The sequence below is a fragment of the Lycorma delicatula genome, chromosome 4 (assembly GCF_047948215.1).
Source record: "Lycorma delicatula isolate Av1 chromosome 4, ASM4794821v1, whole genome shotgun sequence".
Classification (NCBI taxonomy): Eukaryota; Metazoa; Arthropoda; class Insecta; order Hemiptera; family Fulgoridae; genus Lycorma; species Lycorma delicatula.
Genome location: NC_134458.1, coordinates 4,862,871 through 4,887,065, shown reverse-complemented (window position 1 = coordinate 4,887,065; position 24,195 = coordinate 4,862,871). Strand labels below are relative to the sequence as shown.

The 24,195-nt window shown below is 31.2% G+C and overlaps 1 protein-coding gene across 5 annotated transcripts in view; it reads right to left on the bottom strand.

Annotated features, from left to right (window-relative positions):
• Positions 1–24,195, bottom strand: part of LOC142323062 (serine hydroxymethyltransferase, mitochondrial-like) — a 288,888-nt gene that overhangs the window by 78,843 nt on the left and 185,850 nt on the right. For 4 of the 5 annotated variants that reach the window (XR_012756013.1, XM_075362187.1, XM_075362186.1 and 1 more), the window contains exon 2: positions 5,222–5,359. Coding sequence is in view for 4 of the 5 variants with exons in the window: in XM_075362187.1 (XP_075218302.1) it covers positions 5,222–5,359 (138 nt within the window). In the remaining variant the exon portion in view is untranslated. Of the gene's footprint in view, positions 1–5,221; positions 5,360–17,043; positions 17,093–24,195 lie in introns of all 5 variants that reach the window. The other variant, XM_075362190.1, reaches the window with a different exon arrangement.

Here is a 24,195-nt window from a genome sequence, read left to right as displayed (position 1 = left end):
ATCCCAATTTGTTAGAACATGTGTCGGGGTAGTCAGTTGTATACTTGTTATATTATTATATATCGATATACTGTATATATATATATATATCAAAGTTTTGGGAAAATTTAGTCTTTTTTAATTGGATCCAAATTTTCAAACGAAAATGCAAATATCTCAAAAACGGTCGGTCCTAGCTCTTAGAACAATTTTTTTAACCCCCCCCCCATCCGATCCATGTGGTACCCAACAAATGATAATATTTTCAAATGCCCCTAGGATGCCATTTGGAAATTGGGGAGGAGGTGCAATGGAGTGCCACCATAATATCTCGTCCAATTTTCACGATTCAAACGGCATATGTATCAGCAGGTCGAGCGCCAACTGTTCAACCCATTGGGTACACTCTTGATCGATCAGATCTTGGTTAATCGGAAATTAAATCGTTTAGCCCTATCTTTTGATTGCACTCACCCACCATAAAACGTACTGATCTGATCTTTCGCTAAATACACTCAAACTTGTGCGCTAGCATAGTTAAGTATAAACTTATGAAGACTATAAAGCAGAAAATAAAAAAAACTTTTTAAAAACCACTCATATTAAATGCACTAAAAAGTAGAAAATAAAAAATATGTAAAAAAATTTTAAAACTCCACTCTTAAATTAAACGCACTAAAATGTAAAAAATAATTTTAGGATGGTATCTCAGAATAGATTTGACAATAAGCTTTGATGGTGATATGTAAAATTACGTGAAAGTCATAGCTTCAAATTAAAAATTTGATGTTTTTGCCAATTTTTTCTTATGTGTGATGAATGGCCTACAGAGTGAGGTGCGAACATGCATAAGAAAAAATTGACAAAAACATCAAATTTTTAATTTGAAACTATGAGTTTCACATAATCTTATATATCACCATCAAAGCTTGTTGTCAAATCCATTCTGAGATAACATCCTAAAATTATTTTTTACCTTTTTTAGTGCGTTTAATTTAAGAATACTGTTTTAAAATTTTTTTTGCATATTTTTTGTTTTTTTTTGCAATTGTTTTTCTTCATAAAATAATGAACTATAACGGTAGGCACCAGAATGTACCGATCACTAGCGGAAAATCCCGATTCGTTAGTATCAATTTCTAATTTAACTTACGTTATATCAATTTTCATCATTCAAAAAAAATATTTTTACTTAAGAGGTAATCAATTTTGGACACTTAACAATCCCATTCTGAGATGCCGCCCGCAAGGGTGGTTTTAAGTATTGTGACGTTAACCTAAAATGTGAAAAAACTGCTCTTTTTAACAGCTATCGTAAACAAATTTGCTCACAAGAATTAAAAAAAAAATATAAAAGTTTTTTTGGTGGTGGTGGTGAATGTGCTGTTAGGATATGTTAATCGAAATGCACAATGAATAGCTAGATAAAAATAAAAGAAACACAAATAATAAAAAAAGTCACTATTTTTTATTTTAATAAAAATTACATACTTTTTATTATACCGTTTAACTCAACATAAGTTTATCTGAAACTATACTTTCTGTCATACATTCACTAACATCACAAGACATTTATTTATTTATTATGAATCACAAAAATTAGCAGGAAATTATCAATAAGTAGATTTAAGGAAAAGAAAAAACACCTAAAAAAAAGCAGTTACTGTGATTAATTAACAACAAAATTAAGTGTAATAATTTCTGTAAATTTAGTTTACAGTATTAATTATACTACAGAAACCAACTTGATCAGAGTTTATTGTATAATACCTTGATGCTGATAATCTTCTGTGTTCAAGATTCGATATGTTTAATTTCATGTTCATAAACCCTTAAACACTAATTTTATTTATATGAGTAAAATAGAAAACATTTATCTATAATTTTAAAGTTAATCATAAAAAATCTGTTTGAAAAAAAAATAGAGATCACTGTGAAAGTATTCAAAGAATATCATAAAATAAGTAAAAGCGGAAAGTAAAGCAACTTTTAAATTAATTTTAACAAACTTATTTATAGTCATGTATATACAACTCAAGTTCCAAATCGTTTCTCGGTTAATTATGAGTACTGTATCCATGCTATTATAAACTACTACATTCAGAATGGTGCTAAAATTAGTTCCATAAATCTATTCGATTTACTGCAATGTGATCTTAACCTCTTGATTAACTTCGATAGTATTTGTACAAAGCAATCATTTTATCACAAATATCATTTGTCTTGAGCACACTGATATTGAGTAACTGTGTTTTAGCAATATTTGAAAGTTACAATAAGTGGTTACATCAAAAGTCAGAACAACAAATATTGGTTAACACAAAATCTACACACTTAAATGAATCATCATCATACTCACAGAAGGGGGTTTGGTGTGTGAGTTTTCAACAACGAATAGTGTAAAAAAATTAGTTTTTTTTTTAACAGACTGTACAGTAGATGTTTCTTTCACTCTATAAATGTATAGTAATTTTTATACCATCCATTCTATAATTTTTTATTTTTGTGTTCTCCTTCAAAGTGTTTACTATTATTAGAAAATAAGTACAAGTGAAGTCTTTATATGACCAGTTCTATTTTTTATGACCTGTGCAAAGAAAACTTTTAGGGTTTAACAATCACAACATTTGCAAAAGACACACCTTTGGCTTATAATCCTAATTGGATTAAAGATTTATGATGTAAAAGATTTACAATGCAGTCTGATTTAAGTCCGATATAAGGTTGTGGTTTATATTTAACAAGTTGTCTTTAAATGATACTTCAACAAAATAAAATTTTCACCGATCAATTCTTACACATTTGACAATCCACTTTATTAGCACAAGATATCATCATTGTAAGTCAACAAAATTGTGATCATGTCATTCACAACAGTGCTGTAATAATATATCTTTGATTATCTACTGACTTCAGGTTATCTTAAAGAGCCCACTTTAAAGGCCTCATAGTATATCTCTATTTTTTTGAAAAAATGTACAGTTTTCTCAGCCAGCCGTGTCCTCATATTTTACGGCAAATCTATTTATTATTTTGCAATTAGCAAATAAAACAGTTGATTATTTACCTTTTTAACTTAAACAGTTGATTATTGTCTTTCAGATCGGAGAAGTACTTTTTAATGAATAAGACTGCTATAATAAATCACTGAAAGAGATCTATTATGTAGTCTGTAAAAAAAAGCAGGTACATAAGCTCTTTCTCAGCATTTTCTTTCAATGAAGGTGCTTTCTTCAGGATATCAGTGTACATATAAGGTGCTAACTACATTCTATATAATTAGTAAGTTCAGAATACTAGAATAAAATACCACCTTTTTAAAATAAAATGTACTCTCTATTATAAATAAAACTAGTACATATAATTATTTTAATAGAAGCAGAGAGATTGGATTTTAACCCTGTCACAAATGGTTTGAAAATATGTTCAAAATCATACAGGAATAAGTAAAAGCAAAAATCTCATGATTATATTTATTATGCATGTTGTATGATTTGACTGTAAATAAATATTTGTGTGTGTGAGCAGCGTACTTATCGTTTTCTCTTTTATTCTTTATACGGCCCTTAATTTTGCTTTCTGTCATTCACAACCAATTTTGTATGTTGACCAGTCTTAAGCAAAATTGTGTACATGAAATTTTGTGCTGGTTTGGGTGAATTCACCTTATTCATGATCAAGCTTGAAGTGAGAATATCAGTGTCTTAGTTTTATTATTTTTTAATGTGCGTGTTACTTCTATTTTCTACGAGAATATTGTAAAACGTTGTACTATTTATTTTTTAATTTAAGAAAATTAATTTTTAAATAATAAATAAAAGGGAATTCTTTGTTTTTAGTTTTAAGTTTATTATGACCAGTCTCCTGCTCATAAAAACGAGAAATAATGTCATTCTTTTGAGACCATAACTTTGATCAATCTAAAATAGAGATTTCTGAAATGTTGTGGTGAAATTTGCGCTGCAATTTCATATTGTCTATGTAAATCTACATCGTAAAAAAAAATGTTAAAATTTTTTAATAAATAAATAGTTTATGAACAGGTTTTAAAAGTGTGATTGGCCTGTTAAAGATGTAAAAGATAAAAAATCAAATAATTTGTACAATAATCATTATGTTTCAAGTTTGAGATCAATAATTTATTAAAAATATTACCATACACGACTCGCACATCTGATGAAAACTATTCCTTCAAATCATTTCCTGGATCATATGTTGTTGCTTTTTTGGAATTAATTTTTCATTGACAAGGGGATAAAAAGATAAGATCTCTGAAAATGTTCTGAAGGATAATTCTCATTAATTATGCAAGTGAGTATTAATGTTTTCATTTTTATTTGACAAACTAAAATTGATTTACATACAAGAAACTTTGAAAACAATTTGTCTTTTTCTACAGCATTAATTAGAACAAAAAGAAAAATACTGCAAAATTTAACAGTAAAACAGCCTCTGGTAAGTTAATTAAAAGTTCAGGGAATTATTACCACAAAAATGGAATTTTTTTAAAGTAGAGATCATGGCAAAAAATTAAAGGAGATTCCAAAAGATGTGCTTTTAAACAAGTGGTTCAAACAATTTCTCAATACACAATAGATTTCTTTTCAGTCACAGATTGCTTTAAAATGTTTCAATACGGTACAATCAGTTAACCTCTTATGATATTAACAAACAAGATTCAAGACTTAACCAGAACTAGGCAGGATAATCTCAAGATACTCACTGATTAAAGTAAATTTCCAGTTCACATTTCTAAAGGATAAATAATTTTTTTAAATTGTATTCTTAGAGTAGTTTGCAATAAATTTTATTTTAATTACATTCACATCTCTGTAATATACAGAGTAATAAAAACTAATTACTGTTATGAGCTGGTTATGTTTTAAAATCCTATTGCCTAGCTCTTTTCAGAGAAACGTGTAATAATATCTTTTAACTCGTGGAACCCACCACCAATTTCACATTAAAAATATGACATAAGTTCCACCTCAATTTTAGGATGGTTTTATAATTAGACTGAAAAATAAAGAATACATTCTCATATTTGTATGCATTTCATATATATATATATATATATATATATATATATATAGAGAGAGAGAGAGAGAGAGAGAGAGAAAGAGAATAGGATAGTGCAAGGGAGACAGCCAGAGCAACCCACACATTAGGACAAGAAACAATTACAACAAAAAGGAACACAACAATACACAGGGTATAATACAAGTATAAATACACATATAACCTCAGATGCAATTAATTCTAATCCATGCAGCTGACGTTGTTTTTCTTCTTGCACAAGTGCCCACATTTCTGGATCATCCTCTGATAATGATTCCTTTCCTGTACCAACTGATCTATCCGATGAAAACAATAATTTCACCTGTAAAGAAAAATATTTATTTATTATTGTTTAAAATAGATTCTTATTTTACAACAGGTAATAATGTTGTCTAGTAAATTTTCCATGAAATTTGGCTCTAAATAAGTCAGCTTACATTCAGATAATGTACTTTAATGAATTTCCATCAACCTGCTTGTTCCTTTTCTTTTGATATAATAAAAATGACTAATTTCCTTTAAAATCTGTCTGCCGACAAACGATTATAAATTCATAAAAAAATAATTAATTAATGAGGGCTATTGAACCATAATTAAGTTTAGATTTTAAGAAAACTGTCTAAATTTAATATATCCTTATTAATATTGTGTGTCTAATGGTTTTCTTCTGTTATCTAAAAATATTTATTAGAGGATTCCCAAAATGTTATACAGAAATAAACATTATCGACTCACAATATGACACGCATTAAATTTGCAATTTGGTGCTTTTCAAAAAAACCATGAATGACAGAGTTTTTATTTTATATGTAACAATCTATTACCAGGAATCATGAGACTTTGTAATCAATGAGGGAGCAAGAATGCATCTGAGTGTATAGAATATGTTATGTTGGTAGCATAATCATAATATTAATATGATATAGTAAAGAAAAATATCAAACACAGTTATATAAACATTTAATAAACTTCCAAGAATTAACTTTCATGGTTATCCAGCATTGTCAGTTGGTGATTAATATTATAATTATATGAAAAATTATTAAATAAATAGATAAATAAAAATTTTAAGTGAATAAGCATAAAATCAGCTGGAATTATGATGTGAATGTTGACGGCAACAGTAGTGACATCAGGACTATCACAACAGGTTGTGAATTTCAAATTTTTATTTAATAATTTTTCATATAATTGTAATATTAATCACCAACTGATGATGCCAGATAACCATGAAAGTTAACTCTTAGAACTTTATTAAATGTTTATATAACTTTGTTTGTTGTTTTTCTTTACTATATCATCACATTATGATCAATTAACCACAATGGTAACTATGATAATCAAATATCTGAAACTTCAGAAAATAATCATAATATTACGGTAACATAGTAAGCATCAGTGAAAAGAGCAGAATAACAAATAGGTCCCCAAAAAGGGTAGCAGAGTTTCCAGAAGTAGACTAATATTTTATTTTAGTGATAGTTTTAAAAAATTTCTAATGTTTATGTTCTTGAGATCTGTGCCCTGACTTATAAGTCAGAGCAGTCACTAATCATGACTTTAGAATAAAAGCTTGTTTAACTTGAGTAACGTTTTTATAAATTTCACATTAAAGTGTATTGTAGTTAATTTTTAAAAACTGTTCCATTTTTTGTTTAAAATGTAGCTTTATAAAATAATACTTTTGAGGAATGTCAGTCAGAATTACAAATTAGATTCAAATGTTCTGATAAAATATAAAACAAGAAAGGTCATAACAAACAACACCAAAATGGATGCTACAATCCAGAATATGACAAAGACAGTATGAATTTAATGAGTGGCCTGACAGTACCACTCATTTTAACATTTTACTTATTAAATACACTCTGATAGAGACAAGAATAGACTCGATAAATTAAAAAAATTAAGACAGACTTTTAGAAATTGAAAATACTATAAAAATACTAAATCAGAAGTGCTAAGATTAGTGGAAATTCATACAGAGGGTAGTGAAAGCATAAAACGTAGAAAGAAGTTTTAACATTTTATATTACAATAATGGATAAAAATTCACGGTAATTCTCAGATTGACAACAGCTATAACCTGAGAAAAAACTGGACCTAAAGGCAGTCTCACAAAACCTCTCTGATGGTTCTGGACATTGACTGCAACAATACACAAGAGACAAGAGCCCCTGGAGTGTGTTACCTGACCCAGGAAGCCTATATAAATTATAAGTAATGAATCAAAAGAAAAGTTCAGAGTAGTTTTCTAATAAACAGAGTGGTGGAAAAAGAAGCAGAAGCGTTCAAAAGTATCTGATGTAGCTTTGGTAAAAGTTAATATTAATAGTTACACTAAATTAAAATCTCCAAAACTATGCTCCGACTACATTTTCATGATCATATGAGTATATGTGGAAAAACTTAATGAATACAAGTTGGCTTTGGCAGCACAAGACAAAGGAACTTACAGGAAATCACAAATTATGTGATTTCCGTGGTTAATTAGATAAAAGAGAATCACAAAAATGTAACAAAATAGGGTCACACCACTATAACGTAAAAAAGAATGAACAAAAATTCTTAAACAATTTAACTACTGAGAAGCAATGTTTGTTTTTCACTGCCGAGCAACAAACTCATTAAATTTTTTACACGTTTCCCTACATACCCTGTTTTCATTAAACAATATTTTTTTTAAAATACTACAGGTTACGAAAGTTTTTAAATATAGAGTAAAAATGTTCACATTAGTGATTTTTTTTAAATTTATAATAGAACTGACAAGTTTTATTTGTGTATGTAAATTTTCTCTGATAAGAATATTTATTTAAATTACATTAATATCTTTTAAAAATAGATAAATCACTAAATAATTTGGTGTAAATTTTATTAATTTTCGGTGAAGTCTGTTGAGCTATAACAATTTTTCAAATGAACAGAAAAGTGCAGAGTTAATTAACTTTAGTCTCTTTAACATTATTTTTATAAAATGTACTGGTACTAACTAAAAGATTTCAAAATAACAAGTTCATTTTGTTAGAAATATGTTTTATCATAAATGTGGTAAAATTATCTTTTGAAATGTCAAATCAGTATATAATATATAAATTAACTGCTTCAAGAAATAAAATAAAACCCTTTGTAAATGAAAAATAAATTAGCTTCTTCTACTTGTTATGTAATGCATTATACTATACCAGCTTTATCTAATCTTCAAATTCTTTGCACAAGGACATCTAATTAATATCATATCTCAGAGATGCAACCGACAAATATAAAAAGTTCATTCATTCTTTTATAATAAAAAAAAAAAACAAAAAAAACTATAATACTTTCATTCAGTAATTGTGAGGTTGTTTTGTTCAGGAACAATCTTATTTGTGCTTCAAGTAACACACAGCTAAACGCAATGGAAAACTAAACATATTTCCTGAAGAAATGGTTTTCATTATTCCTGCTAATATTTAGCTGAAAATTAATGATTTAAGTTATAAAAGGATACTTTAGTTTGAAAATTAACAGCGATTAGAAAGCCACACATAACATGATTTATATAAAAATAATTAGACTAATGAAATGATAATAGTCATACAAATAAATTTGACTAATTTTAGAAAGAATAATAAGGCTGCTTCCTTAACATTTATACAACTGAACAGTTCATTTGATATTGCAAAATGGAATAAAAAGCTTAAAATTTTAATAAAATTAAGTCTGAAGTACAGTGAAAGAAGCGTTATTTACAATCTGTACAAGAATGTAGCAATTATAAAAGTAAAAAATGAAGAAATGAAGTAAAAAATGAAGGTTGTACCTTTGATTTAAAGGAGTGAGGAAAGAGTGTAATCTATCCTTGCTGCTTTTCAACATTTATTTTACTCATAAGAACTGATGTAAGAATCAATAGATAAATTTGAGAACCGGATAACTATCCAAAGTAAAAGAATGAACCGTTAAGATTCACTGATGACAATGTTAATTAACCAGAGAAAAATAAGAAGAAATTCTGAATAATATGGATTTATTGCAAGGTGATAAATTCTATCTGAAAATAAATAAGAGTAAACTAATAAAAGGTAATAAAATGTGATAGAGATGAGAATAATGAGAAATTAAATATTTAGATAGAGGAACAAAGAATGGATGAAGTACGGCAGACGTTAAAAGAAGACCAGTAAAAAAAATTGGATATTTCAAGTTAAAAATAAATCTGCTAATATTGAATATAGGATCAAGAAATAAATTCTTAGAAATATTTGTGTAGAGCAAACTCCTTTATGGTACTGAAATACGAACAATAAATAAAGCAAGGAAAAGAACAGAGACCTTGAAATTTGGTGTTGCAAAATTTGGAGGATGTTGAAAATTAAGAGGATGAAAAAGTTTGAAACAAGGCTGATTTTAAGATGAATAGGAAAGAAGGGAACTACGAGGCAAAAACTTGTAACAAGAAATACCGAGTCGGTGGTGCAGGTGAATGGGGGGAGGGAAAAACTACAAGCACAAAGAGCAGAACAAAACACATAATTGATAATGTAGGCTATTGCAGTTAAAGAATTACAAACAGAACAGAAAGAAATGGGGAATATAAAAAACCAGTTAAATAACCGGTAAATATATTCTAACATTTCTACCTTCAATGTATAAAGTAAAATCACGTGTCCTTTAAAAAAAGACATTGCAATACGATCCCTCTGATTAAAATTCAACTTTGTAGGTCTTTTGGTCTTTTATTGCAACTTTTACACTGAACAAAAAAGATCAGAGATGTAATTTTCTGTGAGATTCCACCTGTTCTTCACATTAGCTGTAAAACTGAACACAATGGCCACAGTGTGCTAAGAAAAGGAAGGTGTTAAAAACTTTTACATGATAGAAATAGTTCATAAATAACCATTTTAAATTAAAACTATAACAACATGCTTGTATGAATGACTGCACCATGAGTTTTACTTTTTGTTAGAGGAGTAATATTCCTGAAATTATAAAAAAAACAACTTTAATTAGCGTAGAATTTTTTTATTAAAAATAAAAAAATTACTATGTAGATACCTTTACTAAATTTAATTAGTAAAGGTCTCATACCTTTACTAAATTTAATTAGTAAAGGTCTCATACCTTTACTAATTAAATTTAGTAAAGGTATGTACCTCCAAATGATCTATTTTTTCGGTATGAGACCACCAGGATAGGGTTGTGACACATCAGTTTACACTGCATTAAAAAACAATTTTGACATAAAAAATGACAGGGTATGACAACCCTTACCAAAATGGTGGTTATTTAATATATTTCAGAGCTAGCTTTCAAGAGTGCAGAACAGTACAGTATTATTATTTAATTTGTTAGAATATTGTCGGTAAGCATACTTGATTTTACCTAATCTCTAATACAGATTTTTTTTAAACTAATACAATAAGTTATTATTCATATCTTACTCAATGCCTTTTTTTTTATTTTGTTTTTGGAATAAATAATTTACATCTGAATTTGCCATTACTTATAGATTTTTTTTTCTTTACACAGTTCTTGAGGATCCTCTTTACTATTTTTATTTCAATAACCGTTTTACACTAAACAGTTATTTTTGGTTTTTTTAATAGTAATAGATGGTTGTGTAGAAAGTAAAAATTGTGAGGAGGAAAAAAATTAAAATCTGTGATGAAAATAACAAATGATGTAAGAGGTATGTTGGGGTTAAGAGATCAATACAGACCAGTGCATGGAACAAGTGTACGTATATGTTTGTGTGAAAGTATGCATTAATGACGATGTAGTTACTATAATCTTGACATAACAAGATAAAATATATTTACAGCTCTATTAATAACAGATATATATTTACATGTTTAGAATTTCTAAGAATCGTATAATGTTTTTTAAGCTCACATCTGAGGTAAAATAACCAGAAACTAACATTAATAGAAATTCCATTTCAAGTGTTTTTTTTTAAAGTAAAATTAATAGTTACAGAAGAAATATATTCACTTTAAAACAAATGGTAGGAGTTCCTTTTAACTCACCAGAAGCAGGGTTCTGAATCCCGGTCAAGATGAAAAAGTTTTTACTGTATATGTGCTAAGGATGGATTATACTGATAAAAAGAGCTTCTCTGAATTCGTACAAATTAACCTGCCCTGAGATCCAGAGCTAGCCAGAGTAACTACCAACCGAGTCCAGAACTTGGAAAACTACTTTTACATGCATTAAATGTGTGGTATGTATCATACCATATTTTATGTTATTAAAATATAACTGATCCGCTCAATCCTGCTCAAATGGTATCGACCGCTAATATTATTCCATCTATGAGCAATCCTGCAGGTAATCAACTTGATGTGGTATGTCCTGATATACCCATGCTTTAAACATCAGTTTATCACACGTGTGTTTATATTTCACACCCAATTATGACCGCTAAAGACATTACAGGTTATTTTAGTTTTTTTATGAAGTAAGTGATGCCGGTACGCTTTAGAATTTGGTTTACTTATATTAGATAATATTTTTCATCCAAAGAAGCAGAGTGGGTTAGTTACTGCTGGTTCTTGTGATACACAAATTTCTTTTTCATCTGGTCCTCATCAAAAGTCTTGGTATTTATATTAGTTTAGTATTTTGTTTCAAACAGAGGAGAGGAGTCAATACTTTCTGATCCTTAGTTGCTTAAATATTTTGATTTCAGTAGCATAAGAAAATAATTTTGCAGAATTATATGCCAAATTTACATTATCCTTTCAATATGGTACAATTTTTTTTTTTACTCAATCTGTTCCTCAAAAGAGTATTTTGCTAAAAATGTGTTTTTTGCATCAGTGTATTTCTTTTATAAATTTCTTTATCGTACTACTTGATTCTATAATTTAAATAAACATAAAATTATTATTACTTTACCAGATAATAAAATCTATGATTAACTAAAAGGTTTTAATTAAACAAAACAACAACCACATCTAACCTCGACTAACAAATTCAAACAGTATCACTATACTTTTTAAATATTATTAATACAAATATTGAACATTAACTAGCACTAAACATGTAAAGCACAACTGCAGTGAATATATTAATTATTTATAAAAAAAAAAACAATAATAATATACCACTATGAAGTAACCCTGTCAAAATGAAAAGTAACTAAGCAATAATCACAGACTAATAAAATTTCTTATATAACACGGGAACCTTTCAACAGTTAAACGTAGAAAAATTAAATTTAGTAAAGGTATATACCTCCAAATGATCTATTTTTTCGGTATGAGACCACCAGGATAGGGTTGTGACACATCAGTTTACACTGCATTAAAAAACAATTTTGACATAAAAAATGTCAGGGTATGACAACCCTTACCAAAATGGTGGTTATTTAATATATTTCAGAGCTAGCTTTCAAGAGTGCAGAACAGTACTGTATTATTATTTAATTTGTTAGTATATTGTTGGTAAGCATATTTGATTTTACCTAATCTCTAATACAGATTTTTTTTAAAACTAATACAGTAAGTTATTATTCATATCTTACTCAATGCCTTTTCCTCAAACATTATAGAATCATCTTTCTCAATCGTAATGTATCTTCAGTACAACAATAAGCAAGCAATTTTTTTCAGCTCGTAAAAGATGCAGTGGGTCTGGCAGAATAGAAATATAATAAGTTAAAAGAAGCTACCTACAGCACTGTATTTGAAGCGCTGCGAATAGGTACAAACCATATAAAAGAAAGAAAGACTACTGGTAGTCTAAAGATGTGGAACCCACAAGGTTGGTCTAGTGGTGAACGCTTCCTCCCAAATCAGCTGATTTGGAAGTCAAGAGTTCCAGTGTTCAAGTCCTAGTAAAGTCAGTTATTTTTATACAGATTTGAATACTAGATCGTGGATAGCGGTATTCTTTGGTGGTTGGGTTTCAATTAACTACACATTTCAGGAATGGTTGAACTGAGACTGTACAAGACTACACTTCATTTGCACTCATACATATCATCCTCATTCATCCTCTGAAGTATTATCTGAACAGTAATTACCGGAGGCTAAACAAAAAAAAAGAAAGAAAATCTAAAGATGTGGAGTAGTCGGTAACTGACAAAACATATCTGTCCTATATAAGGGTAACAATGAATAGAATTCAAGAAAACAGACAGAAATGTACAGAAGTAAATTGTGAAGGAAGCAAAAAGCAAAGATTTGAAGAAAAGGTGACACAAAGGAGTGGTAACCAAAAGAAACTTGAAATGTTATTAAGAGTATAGAAGGATCAGACTGGTAAGAGAAATATCAATACTGACATGATAGATATTTACACATGGCTAACAGGTTAATATCTATTCACAAAAAAAAGAACCTTGCAATATATATACAAACTATAGAGAAATTACTGTACTAACTGCAGTGGGGAGACTGCATAATAAAGAAAAAAAAACAGATTTAATAGTGATAAAATAGAACATGATTTATTGCTGCAAGATTTCTTATGGAAATATGACCTCTTTATAAAAACAAGTAACTGTAAAGAGTATGATTAAAAATTTACAAAAGCATATAACATCTATAAATCTTAAGAAAAAATTTGACATGCTACTGATCCAAAAACTTTTCTAAATTCTAGATAAGTGCAACATCAGTAAAAATATATTTATGTTATTAAAGAAATATGTAAGAATCAAACAATTATATTAAAATGTAAAATAAACTAACAATACTGTTTTCATAAATAAGGGTTCACGTTGAGGTGTTCCATGTCACAGACTGTGTTTAAAATGCAAACAGAGAATATTTTGCAAGACTAGAATAATAATTTAAATGTACAGGCATTCTAATAAACAGTTATAAATTTTTATATATAAATATTGACAATAGAAAATACTATAATTTAAAAAAAAAAGGCAAATCAATAAAAAGAATAAGTTTTAATGTAATAAATACAGACTTTAATACCAATGAAGATGCGAGATACTGTGAAAACTAGTAACTGAAAATTAATACTATAAGTTTAACATCTGATTGCTGTGTGTAGTTTGTATTTTATATAATATTAAATTTTATTAGCACAGTAGTCAAAATGTCATTAAATTGCCAAGAACTTTGGGGGAAAGAGAAGAATGGACTAGAACACATGGAATGGCCCACTGTGCAAGATATGAGAGATGAGTAGAGCTGTAAAAAACTCATCGTAAAACAGTTCTTCCTTATTTTAAAAAAGAATGTATATATTTTCTAATAAGTATTTTTTTTTATTGAATATTTTTGGTAATTTATTACAAATTATAATAATCAAGAATTATTCACAATATGCTCAACTTCAAATTCACAACTTAGGTGTGTTAAATTCACAACTTTCTTTTTTCATGCTTTATATTAAGCATAATTTTGATATTGCTTGTAACTACCTTAAGTGTCATTACCTAATCCTGTGGACTTCAGCTAATTTAAAAATATTATCATTGTTAAAATGCTTTTATTTATTACTAATAACTACTATGTGCTTATATAATTGTACATTCTATCACTGACATATTCATATATTATTTATGTATACACACATAAATACAAAAATTACTTCATATAAGAAAAACTGAAATTCTAAGGTTAGCAGAATTTTATAAAGTTTAATTTCTAATATGTTAATAAATTATATTTTTTTTCAAATTTTATAGAAATTTATCAATTATAATTTTTTTAAAAATATAATCATATTTATTCCAAATTGAAAGATGTAACCCATAATTTATATTAAAATAATAAGTTTTATGAAATCTGTCACCGACAAAAGTAGCAGGTATACAAAAAATTACTATAAAAGTAAAAGAAAAAGAGGAAGTATTACTTCAATTTTGAAACAAATTATCATCACATAACAGTTCTAATAAAGAAAATTTTAATTACTAAACTGAATTCAAAAAATATAGAGTTCCCAAAGATGATGATTTAAGAAATAAGGGGTATTCCATTTTAATTCAACAAATTTTCAAAAATTTTTTTGCATCACTTTTTTTATTTTGATGATATTTGGAATATGACAGCTATCCACCTTGCAGTGGCTAAAAAATATTTTTTTTATATTTAAAAAAAAATTTTTTCTTGAGTAATAGACTATTTTCTAACTTGCCAGCAGGTAAAAACAGCCATTTTCATCGCTTTTTCCATGAGCTGTAGCATTCTTATTTTACATCTTACAGAGGTCAAAAAGGGCTTTTTGGAGAGATTAAAGATGGAACTTCATCTTAATGTGTTCAAAATTCATTTTGTTATGCAACCAATTCTTGCAATGTTTACTGAAATTACATTTACAAATTGTTGTTTTTTCAAATTTTGGGCCCAAAACAAATAATGAAGGGCTTAAGGTAACAGCCCTGTTTTTTACCTTTTAACTCTTAGGTAATAGTAGCAATTATAAAAGAAAATTGGACTGTTACTGAGTATCTTTCATTAATAAAAATGGCCACCAAATCGTAAGATTTTGAGATTATCTTATTTCTGGGGCCCAAAAACCATATTTGGGACAAGTAGCAAAAATCTGAAATTTTTCCAGCATAAATACTTTTTATGTACTTTAAAACCATATAAAATTTATTTTGCTACTCAAAGGGGTTGATGAGTAATGAAGCCATCAAAACGGCTAAAAACACTGTTCCTTCTAACTGTGAACAATGTATCCAAAAAATTCACAGCTTGTATTTTTTTCAGATAATAATGTAGGCCTACTATACAAAATATTCTGATATGTCTATAATGAGATTGCTTATATTCTAGATAGTTTGTTACTTAAAGTAGGACTTATACACACAAATTCACATTTAAACACCAAAGTGAATAGGCATACACGAGCATGAGTGTTTGTGTAATCCTGAATGTAAACACTGTAGAAGGCTCAGTTACTGTTTTGATTTCAATGAGATATATTGTATTGTTGCTAGTGTTAATACTGTGGTTAGGTAATGTACACTTGTTGATAAAGTAATTTTATTAGCATTGAACTTCTCTTTTATGCGACATCTTTTATTTCTAATTTTACAAATTAGAGAAATTGTTATTTTAGCTGTACAGAAACTGGGATAAGACCAAGTGAGGTACAATTGGTAGTTTTATAATTTATACTAACTGTACTGCTATTTTAAGAACCCTAGCATTTTATAAAAACAGATTATGGAGTGTTCAATTGGCATTCACATTGAAACAGTATGCCACAAATTGACTTACAAATAATCTTCAGTATTGCACAATATTTTAGTTTACTGAACAGCAAAAAACATTGATATCTTTAAGAGGTGGATGTACTGAAACAAAAAATATCTGTACATTTCGTAAAACTGAATATTTAGATAAATATTTTCATATTAATGGGAAAAGTTGCTCTTACCCATTTAGCTGTCATACTAAACTGGTTAAGAAATCTCTTTGAGAAATATCTTTGACACTTTCAACAAGCAATCCAAATTTAAAATTAATTCCAGGCAGAGTACTGTGTACAAAATGCTTAAACATAATACAAAAATCACAACATGATACAGAAAGCGAACCAGAATATCAAGATATATTTGAGCCTCAATGTGTTATAGTCAAGTCAATGAATACAGCTTGTTCAGCACTTGGCATTTATCCTGTTGAGGTTCAAAAATTGTCGAGCAGTGCAAAGGAACCAATTTTAAAAAATAAAGTTACAAAAATAGCCGAGTCAGTTACCAGTAAATTAAATGATTCTTTTGATTTAAATATTTCTACAGAAGAAACCAGTTTAGTACCATAAAATTATGCTGATTTAAGTAGGGGATATGAAGAATTAATCATTAAAATAAAGGATAAAATGTAAACAGTTACCAACAACCCAGGAAAAAATTAATATTTTAAGTTTATTACCAAGCAGCTAGAGCATTAAAAAAATTCAAAACGAGTTTAGTGTTAGTATTTAGCCCGTCAATCCAAACAATTAGTTAAAACAAGGGGAATTTTGCCACAAATCAGCACAAAGAAACCCAGTCACGTAATTGATGAAAATGTTATTAAATGTGTCCAAGATTTTTACCAGAATGATGCGCACAGCCAAATGATGCCAGGCAAGAAGGATTGTGTCTCTGTAAGACAAGCAGACGAGAAGAAAATTAATATTCAAAAAAGGCTTATCTTATTTAACTTAACTAACAGCCTAGGCTTTTCTTTAACTTCTTCACAGCCTTCAAAGAAAAGCATAATTTAAAAATTGGTTTTTCAAAATTTGTGTTTAAGACCTAAATTTTGTGTTCTGGCTGGTGGGTCAGGTACTCACTCTGTGTATGTGTCACCCTCCAAAATGTAAAACTCATGTTATCTACTCTATAAATTAAATTTGATTATAGAATTCTCTTTTCAACCATAGCATGTGATACAGATTAAATGTGCATGCTGTCACATTGTGAAAAATGTCCAGGCACTAATGAAGTGCTCTGATTACTGCAAGACAGCTGGGATGATTTTGATCCTGAAATTATCTTCAAACTGTGGATTTCTGTTGACCATTGTGAGCTAACTCAAGTGAGTGTCTGTAAGTGAGCTGTCTGTAAGACGGCAAGTGGTGGTTAGGTGAAGTCATTGAAGTCAGAATACATGAAAATGAAGAGGAATGTCAAATACATTTTTTCCATCCACAGGGTCCTGGTACTTCATTTAAAAAATCATTGAGGGATAATAAAATATGGGTTCAAATGGAAAATATTTTAAAGATTCTCATGCCTTCAGAGTTTTTTCTATCAACTATTGAAAGAGGACACAACATTACACCGAAGATGAATGAGAAATTATCAGGTCTATTCAATAAAAAAATGGCAGGAGCACTAAGTTATGTTAGGCCAAATCAAAAAGTGCAAGATTTATTCATAACTTCCATTAGCCGGAATAAAATAAGATAAAATGAATTGAAAAAATGTATTTAAATTGTTTATCATTTTGTAATTGACTACATACTTTTTTTTTTTTGTTTGTTATACAGGCATCGACTTCTAAGGTCATTAGCCCTATCATATTCTTTAAAAGAGGTTTAGATCATCATCAGGATTGTCATACGTAAGGGTGTAAACGGCCCTTACATTTTATTTAAAAACACCAAAATTTACAGAACATTTAAGCACAAACACTGAAAAACACTTACAGGGTGTAAACGGACCCAATTTTAAAATTACAGATAAATAAAACACAAAAATATAAATGGAAAAGAACGGCTCCACAATAGCAATATCTCCTTTATTCTGTCTCCCTTATTTTATTTAAGCACCCAAGGGGCAACCAGAACCGCCATTAAGTAGCACATCAGTTGGCCTAGGATACTGCGGCAGTTGACTCCCCCCCCCCCCATAAATAATCCCGTAAGATGTAACCCATCGGGGTCCTCCCCTGCGTCATAAGAGCAATTTGAACACCTGTTCAGGACGGCCAAAGACACCACACTGGGAAGGCTGCCCTTCCCGGTCCTGACCTACTTGGCTCCAGGTATGCCTTGCGCATACCCTTGGCCCCATGCTCTTAGTCCACCCTCAAGGGTCCCCCATGCCATCATTGTGGATATGCCCAGATTCCCCCACTCTTGAATGCAGGTGAGCCCAGGCGTCCTAGGTAAGAGGGCTACCTCCCATCACTATACGTAAAGCACTTCAACATTCTCATTGTATACATAGAAGCTACTCCCTTAGAGATTCTGTAACACAGCTTGAATTTACTTACAGACTTTTTTGTAGTCCACTGGTGTGTAGATAAGCAACTATTTTTTCTTCTTCTCCATTTTCAAAATCAGCAACAATATTATTTCTTAGTCCGAATCTCTTTCTGGGGTCATCATATATGGTACACTTTTCCATTAGATACTTGACTGTAAGTGCTTTATTACAAACACCACACATTGATCTTTCTTCGCCGGTTAACAAATCTGAATTTGTTATTTGCGTGTGACCGATTCTAAATCTGATCACAGCCACTTTTTCTCAGCGAGTCAGCCTTACGCTAGTCTTCCATTTATATGAAGTTTTAATTGCGTTTAGTTTTGTATTTAATCTTCTCCAATCAATACTCCACCTGTTTCTTATTATATTAGACAATTTTTGGAAAAAAGCCTCTGGTAAAAGCCATGGCGGTATTTCTCTCGTAGAAATTGCTAATGTGTATGCTAAAGCAATTTCATATTTTCTTGTCAATTCATGATACCTTATTCTGGCTGATCTGGAATAGGTAGCATGATGTTCATATAATGCAGCTAAAGAATGATTGTTAGAACTTTTGTTATTTATAGGAAGGGTCCATATATTTCTTGCATATCTTAGCAATAGTCTCTATCTTCTATAATGTTGCACTATAATTGCATTATTCCAGCTTCTGACATTAGACTAGTCGCTGGACTTGTACGGAATGTCGCATAACTTATTCCGCTGTTGTGTATTCTGTCTAACTTTCTTAAATGTGACTTCCTGGTGAATGAATATACAATACATCTGTAATTGAGTTTTGATTGAACCAATGCCTTAAACAGCCTCAATAGTATTTCTTTATCTGAGTTCCAATTGATGTTGGATAAACATTTAATAATGTTTAGGGCTTTTTGCATCTATCACTCAAGTCCTGTATAGGGGACTAATCCCAATGTAAGGGATTTATCCAGTAGCACACCTAAAAATCGCACATTACTCTTATATTCTATTGGATTGTCATCGGTCAAAACAGGACTTTGGTGAGGAATTCTCTTCCTACAGAAGTGTACACAACATGTTTTTTCTGGTGAAAATTTGAATCCATTAATCCTCGCAACTTCATTAAGGGTGTTAATCGCTTGTTGAAATTTGTACTTCACCATAGGTATGGTGTTGCTGGCATATACAATTGCCAGATCGACACTTTTGCTGATTTCTGCTGGAATTACTAATATCAGTTTATTAATGGCAATTGTGAACAAGGTACTGCTCAACAGTGAGCCTTCTGGTATGCCATTCTCCAATCTTTTATCTGTTGAATATTTGTTGTTGACGTGTACTTGGAAAGTACAGTCATTCATATAGTTGCTGAGTAAAACTGACAGATTGCCATGAATGCCCCATTCACGTAGATGAAGCATTAATCCATGTTGCCAGGTCATTTCGAATGCCTTCTGCAGATGAAAGAAGACTTTGACACAATGTTTTCTTGTGATAAAGCTGTTATATATGATAAGTTGATAATTTAATCAGTAGAGTGGTATTGCCTCAAACCCGCTTGATGTGAGGATACCAGAGTTTATTTTTCTAAAATCTAAATGAGTCGATTATTTATAATTTTTCCAAATATTTTTCTCATAGCGCAGGTCAAAGAAATAGGACGGTAACTATTAGGATCTGTCAAATTTTTATCTTTCTTTAGCACTTGAACAATATGTACTTTTTCCACAGCTGCAGGTACATTCCATCTGGCCATATCTGATTATGTAGTTCTAACAATCTACATTTTGCAGTGGTATTCAGCTGCCTGATCACGTTTTAATGAATTTCATCCATACCAGCAGCTATGTTGCCGGCTTTCTTTAACGCTTTAATAAGTTCTTCTATTTTAAAAGGTACATTATATGAATAATTTATTTCAGTAGTGAAATTTAGTAGACCCTCAAGTTCTGTTTTATGTATTCTAAAATATTCACTGTAGTTAGCCGTCTTTCTGGCTTCTTCAAAATGATTGGCTAGCATTTCTGCAATTTTGTTTGGAGTATCTTTAATGTCATCTTCATATTGAAGGCAAGTTATGGGAGCAAAAGTTGCATGCCTGCAAATCGCCTTTACTTTCTTCGAAACGTCTGATGCAGTTGTTTCTGTGAATGGATGACACGTATTGCTGCCAGGATGGTTCTTTAGAATCTATCATAAGTCTTTTTGCATACGCCCTGTATTTTTTAAAGGCAATTAGATTTTTTAATGTTGGACGTATCTTAAAAGCATTATATGCTGTTTTCTTTCATTTAATAGCTTCACTTATTTAATTGTTCTACTACAAAACGAGTCGCTTCTTGAGTTTCTCGGATGTTCTGGGAATATAAGGAAGTATCGTCCTAGCTGTGAAGCTCGTCCAATCTGCCTTATCAAACATCCATCTTTTAGAGATGGAATATATTTTCGTTGTAACGTCAGTTACAATTTGCACCGGAAAATAATCGCTTCCATGTAGATTCTCTAAATCATAGAAGGTGTACCTCGATGCTATCGATCCACTTACAAGAGCTAGATCTATACAGGACCTCAATCCATCTCTGGCACTGCAAAAAGTTCCTGAACTATCATTTAAGAGCATGAAATCAGAATTCAGCAGGAACTTTTCCAATTTTCTTCCGCAGCGATCTAATTGATCCAACCACCAAAGAGAATTATGTGCATTGAAGTCACCCACCAGTTATATGGGTGGAGGAAGCTGAAAAATTAATCATGCTATATCATCCTTCCAATCAAAATTTGGCAAGTATTGCAGACAATGATCTGACGTGGCGCTTCATTCTGATTGTGACCGCTTGTAGATTTGTATTTAGATCAACAGCTTCGGCAGTAGCTCTAGTCGATGTTAATATGGCTACTCCAACTCTAACTCTTATATTTGGTGATTGATCACGCCAAAATGTATCGTATCTTCTTAATTGGAAATTGTCATTTCGGCAGAAATGTGTTTCTAACAGGTATATACAAATTGGGGCTATATCATGTACCAAGCGTTGGAGCTCATGTATATTTGACAAACATCCATTAATGTTCCACTGAATTATCGACTGGTTAATTTTTTACATTCTCGGTTTGCCTTTTGGCCATCCTTTTTTCCTCCTCCTTTCCATGTTACAAACAGCTTAGTGTATGTTAAAAATGTCATCAACTTATACAGCTTATACAATTTGGAGGCCGGGAGCTATACGCTCCCGGCCTCCAAATTGGAGATCATTGAAGCCGCGGATGACGACGGTCATGGATTGGTGCCTGGTTCAGACAATTGAAAGGCGGGAACTTCAGTGACCCCAGCAACAGGAATCGCACCAGTCACTGCCCCAGACAGGGAAGAAACAGTCCCCCCTGGGTGGTTTTGGTGGCCTTTGTAGTTTAGAGGCCACCTTGGGTTGTAGGAGGCTTCGAAGCATAGTAGACTGCGAAGCGTCACTCTCCTTGCACTATCATCCAAAACATTACGCACTCTCACTGGAACCTCTGGTTTGGTAGGTGTCTTCTTCTTCTGGTCAGAATTGCTTTATTTCATACTCGAGAAGCTGGTCTACATCAACAGCAGTCGAAGCAGAAACTACAGCCACAGCCCGAGCATAAATTGTTGTTGCTCTAGGCTTGTGTGCATGTACAATGTTCTTTGCTTCGAAGTAGCTGACCTTCTGTGATGGTTTTGACTTCCTGCACAGCTACCTCATCTTTGTAAGCAGGACAGTTTCTTGACCTACAGGAATGCTGTTCTTGGCAGTTTACACAAGTAGAGGATCTTTGTGTGGTTCTTCTTCATGAATTTCCTCACCACACAAGCATATTTGTGGCTTTTCGCACCGAAGAGCAGTGTGGCCAAACCGTTATCACCTGAAACATCTCATTGGTTGCAGCACAAAAGCTTGCACATCCAGACAGTATACTCCTGTCCACACTTTCTCTGGCAGGCTTGGTTTATTAAAAGCAAGAACATGAGATGCAGATGGAAGAACTTCGCCATTCCTTCTCATGTTCAATCTTCGACATTTAAATAATGCCCTGAGGTGTCAACTCCTCTACAATCTCTTGCTCCATACAATTGAGAAGATCCTGACAAACTACAACACCCTTTGAGGTACTGAGGGTGCCGTGTGGATAAACTCATCCACCAAACTCTTTTTCAGCCCAAGGAACTTCTGTGACTGGACGTCATTAACCATCTCTATATGAAGTCTGTTGTATGTTTTATCGATCTTCTTTACTGGGCCTCTATCACAATTGTTTACCTCTCAAGCAATAAGGAATGGACTTATCCTTGAAAAATTGCCATCTCCTCTACTAACAACCAGATATTTTGGTTTACCACAGTTATTCTTAAATAGAGCTCTCTGTATGTTCTTTAACTCTTTCTCCATCCTTTCAGCATCAGTATTGTTTCTCCTTTTCGCCTCAGGCGAAATGGTTGGTTCCAAACGAGGGTGTTTACGTGAACCCTCAGTCACGTTAGTTTGTCCAGTCTGCATGATACGTTATTCCCTGTAGCAAGGCTAGCCGCCGGGGTATACCCCCACTCCAGAGCTACCAACACTGGAGGTCCAGTCCGGTACTCTGATAGAACTAGCATATGTCCTGGCAGAGAGCAGATGCTCAATCTCTGCACTGACTCCAGGTCCTACACACTGAAGTTTTCAGAGCTCCCATGCACATATATACATGGGCACCTTAGCTGCATTCTTGCCATTGCGGGAGGGGTGGGGGCATGTGGACAGCAGAAGGATGTCCGTTACACCTGCAATCACTTCGACCCTAGCCACCACACTGCCAGCTCTAAAGATGGTGTGGATCTATTTCCTTAATCAGTTAAATTTTCATACCTGCAAGTAAATGAAAAATCCAGTCCTTATAGTGTGGCCTGGAAATCAGGCCAAAGATAATTCCATCTCCAAGGGAAACACTTGAAGCCCCATTAGCCAGCATTATGAATAGCACTTGTATACAACTGTTTCCACCCTAGACGTGGAACCTAGAAGTTATGTTCTGGATGTGGGGATTATCTACCTCAGGGCAATTACTTATTAATTATCAATTTATTCATTCTAATGAGTTTAGCTGTAATTTTTATAATCTGAAAAAAATACATAACATCAGTATTTTTGGATAGTTGTTTACAGTTAGAAAGAATGGTGTTTTTAGCAGTTTTGTTGGCTTCAACACTCATCAACCCCTTTGAGTAACAAAATAAATTTTATATGGCTTTAAGATACATAATAAGTACTTACTGTTGTAAACATTTCAGATTTTTACCACCTGTCCCACATGTGGTTTTTGGGCCCTAAAAATGAGACATTTTCAAAATCGTACTATTTGGCGGCCAATTTTTTTAATAAACACTTTAACAGTCAAATTTTTTTTTTATAAGTACTACTAGTACCGTAGAGTTACAATGTAAAAAGCAGGCCTGTTACCCTAAACCCTTCATTATTTATTTTTGACCCAAACTTTGAAAAAAAAAAAAAAACAATTTGTAAATGTAA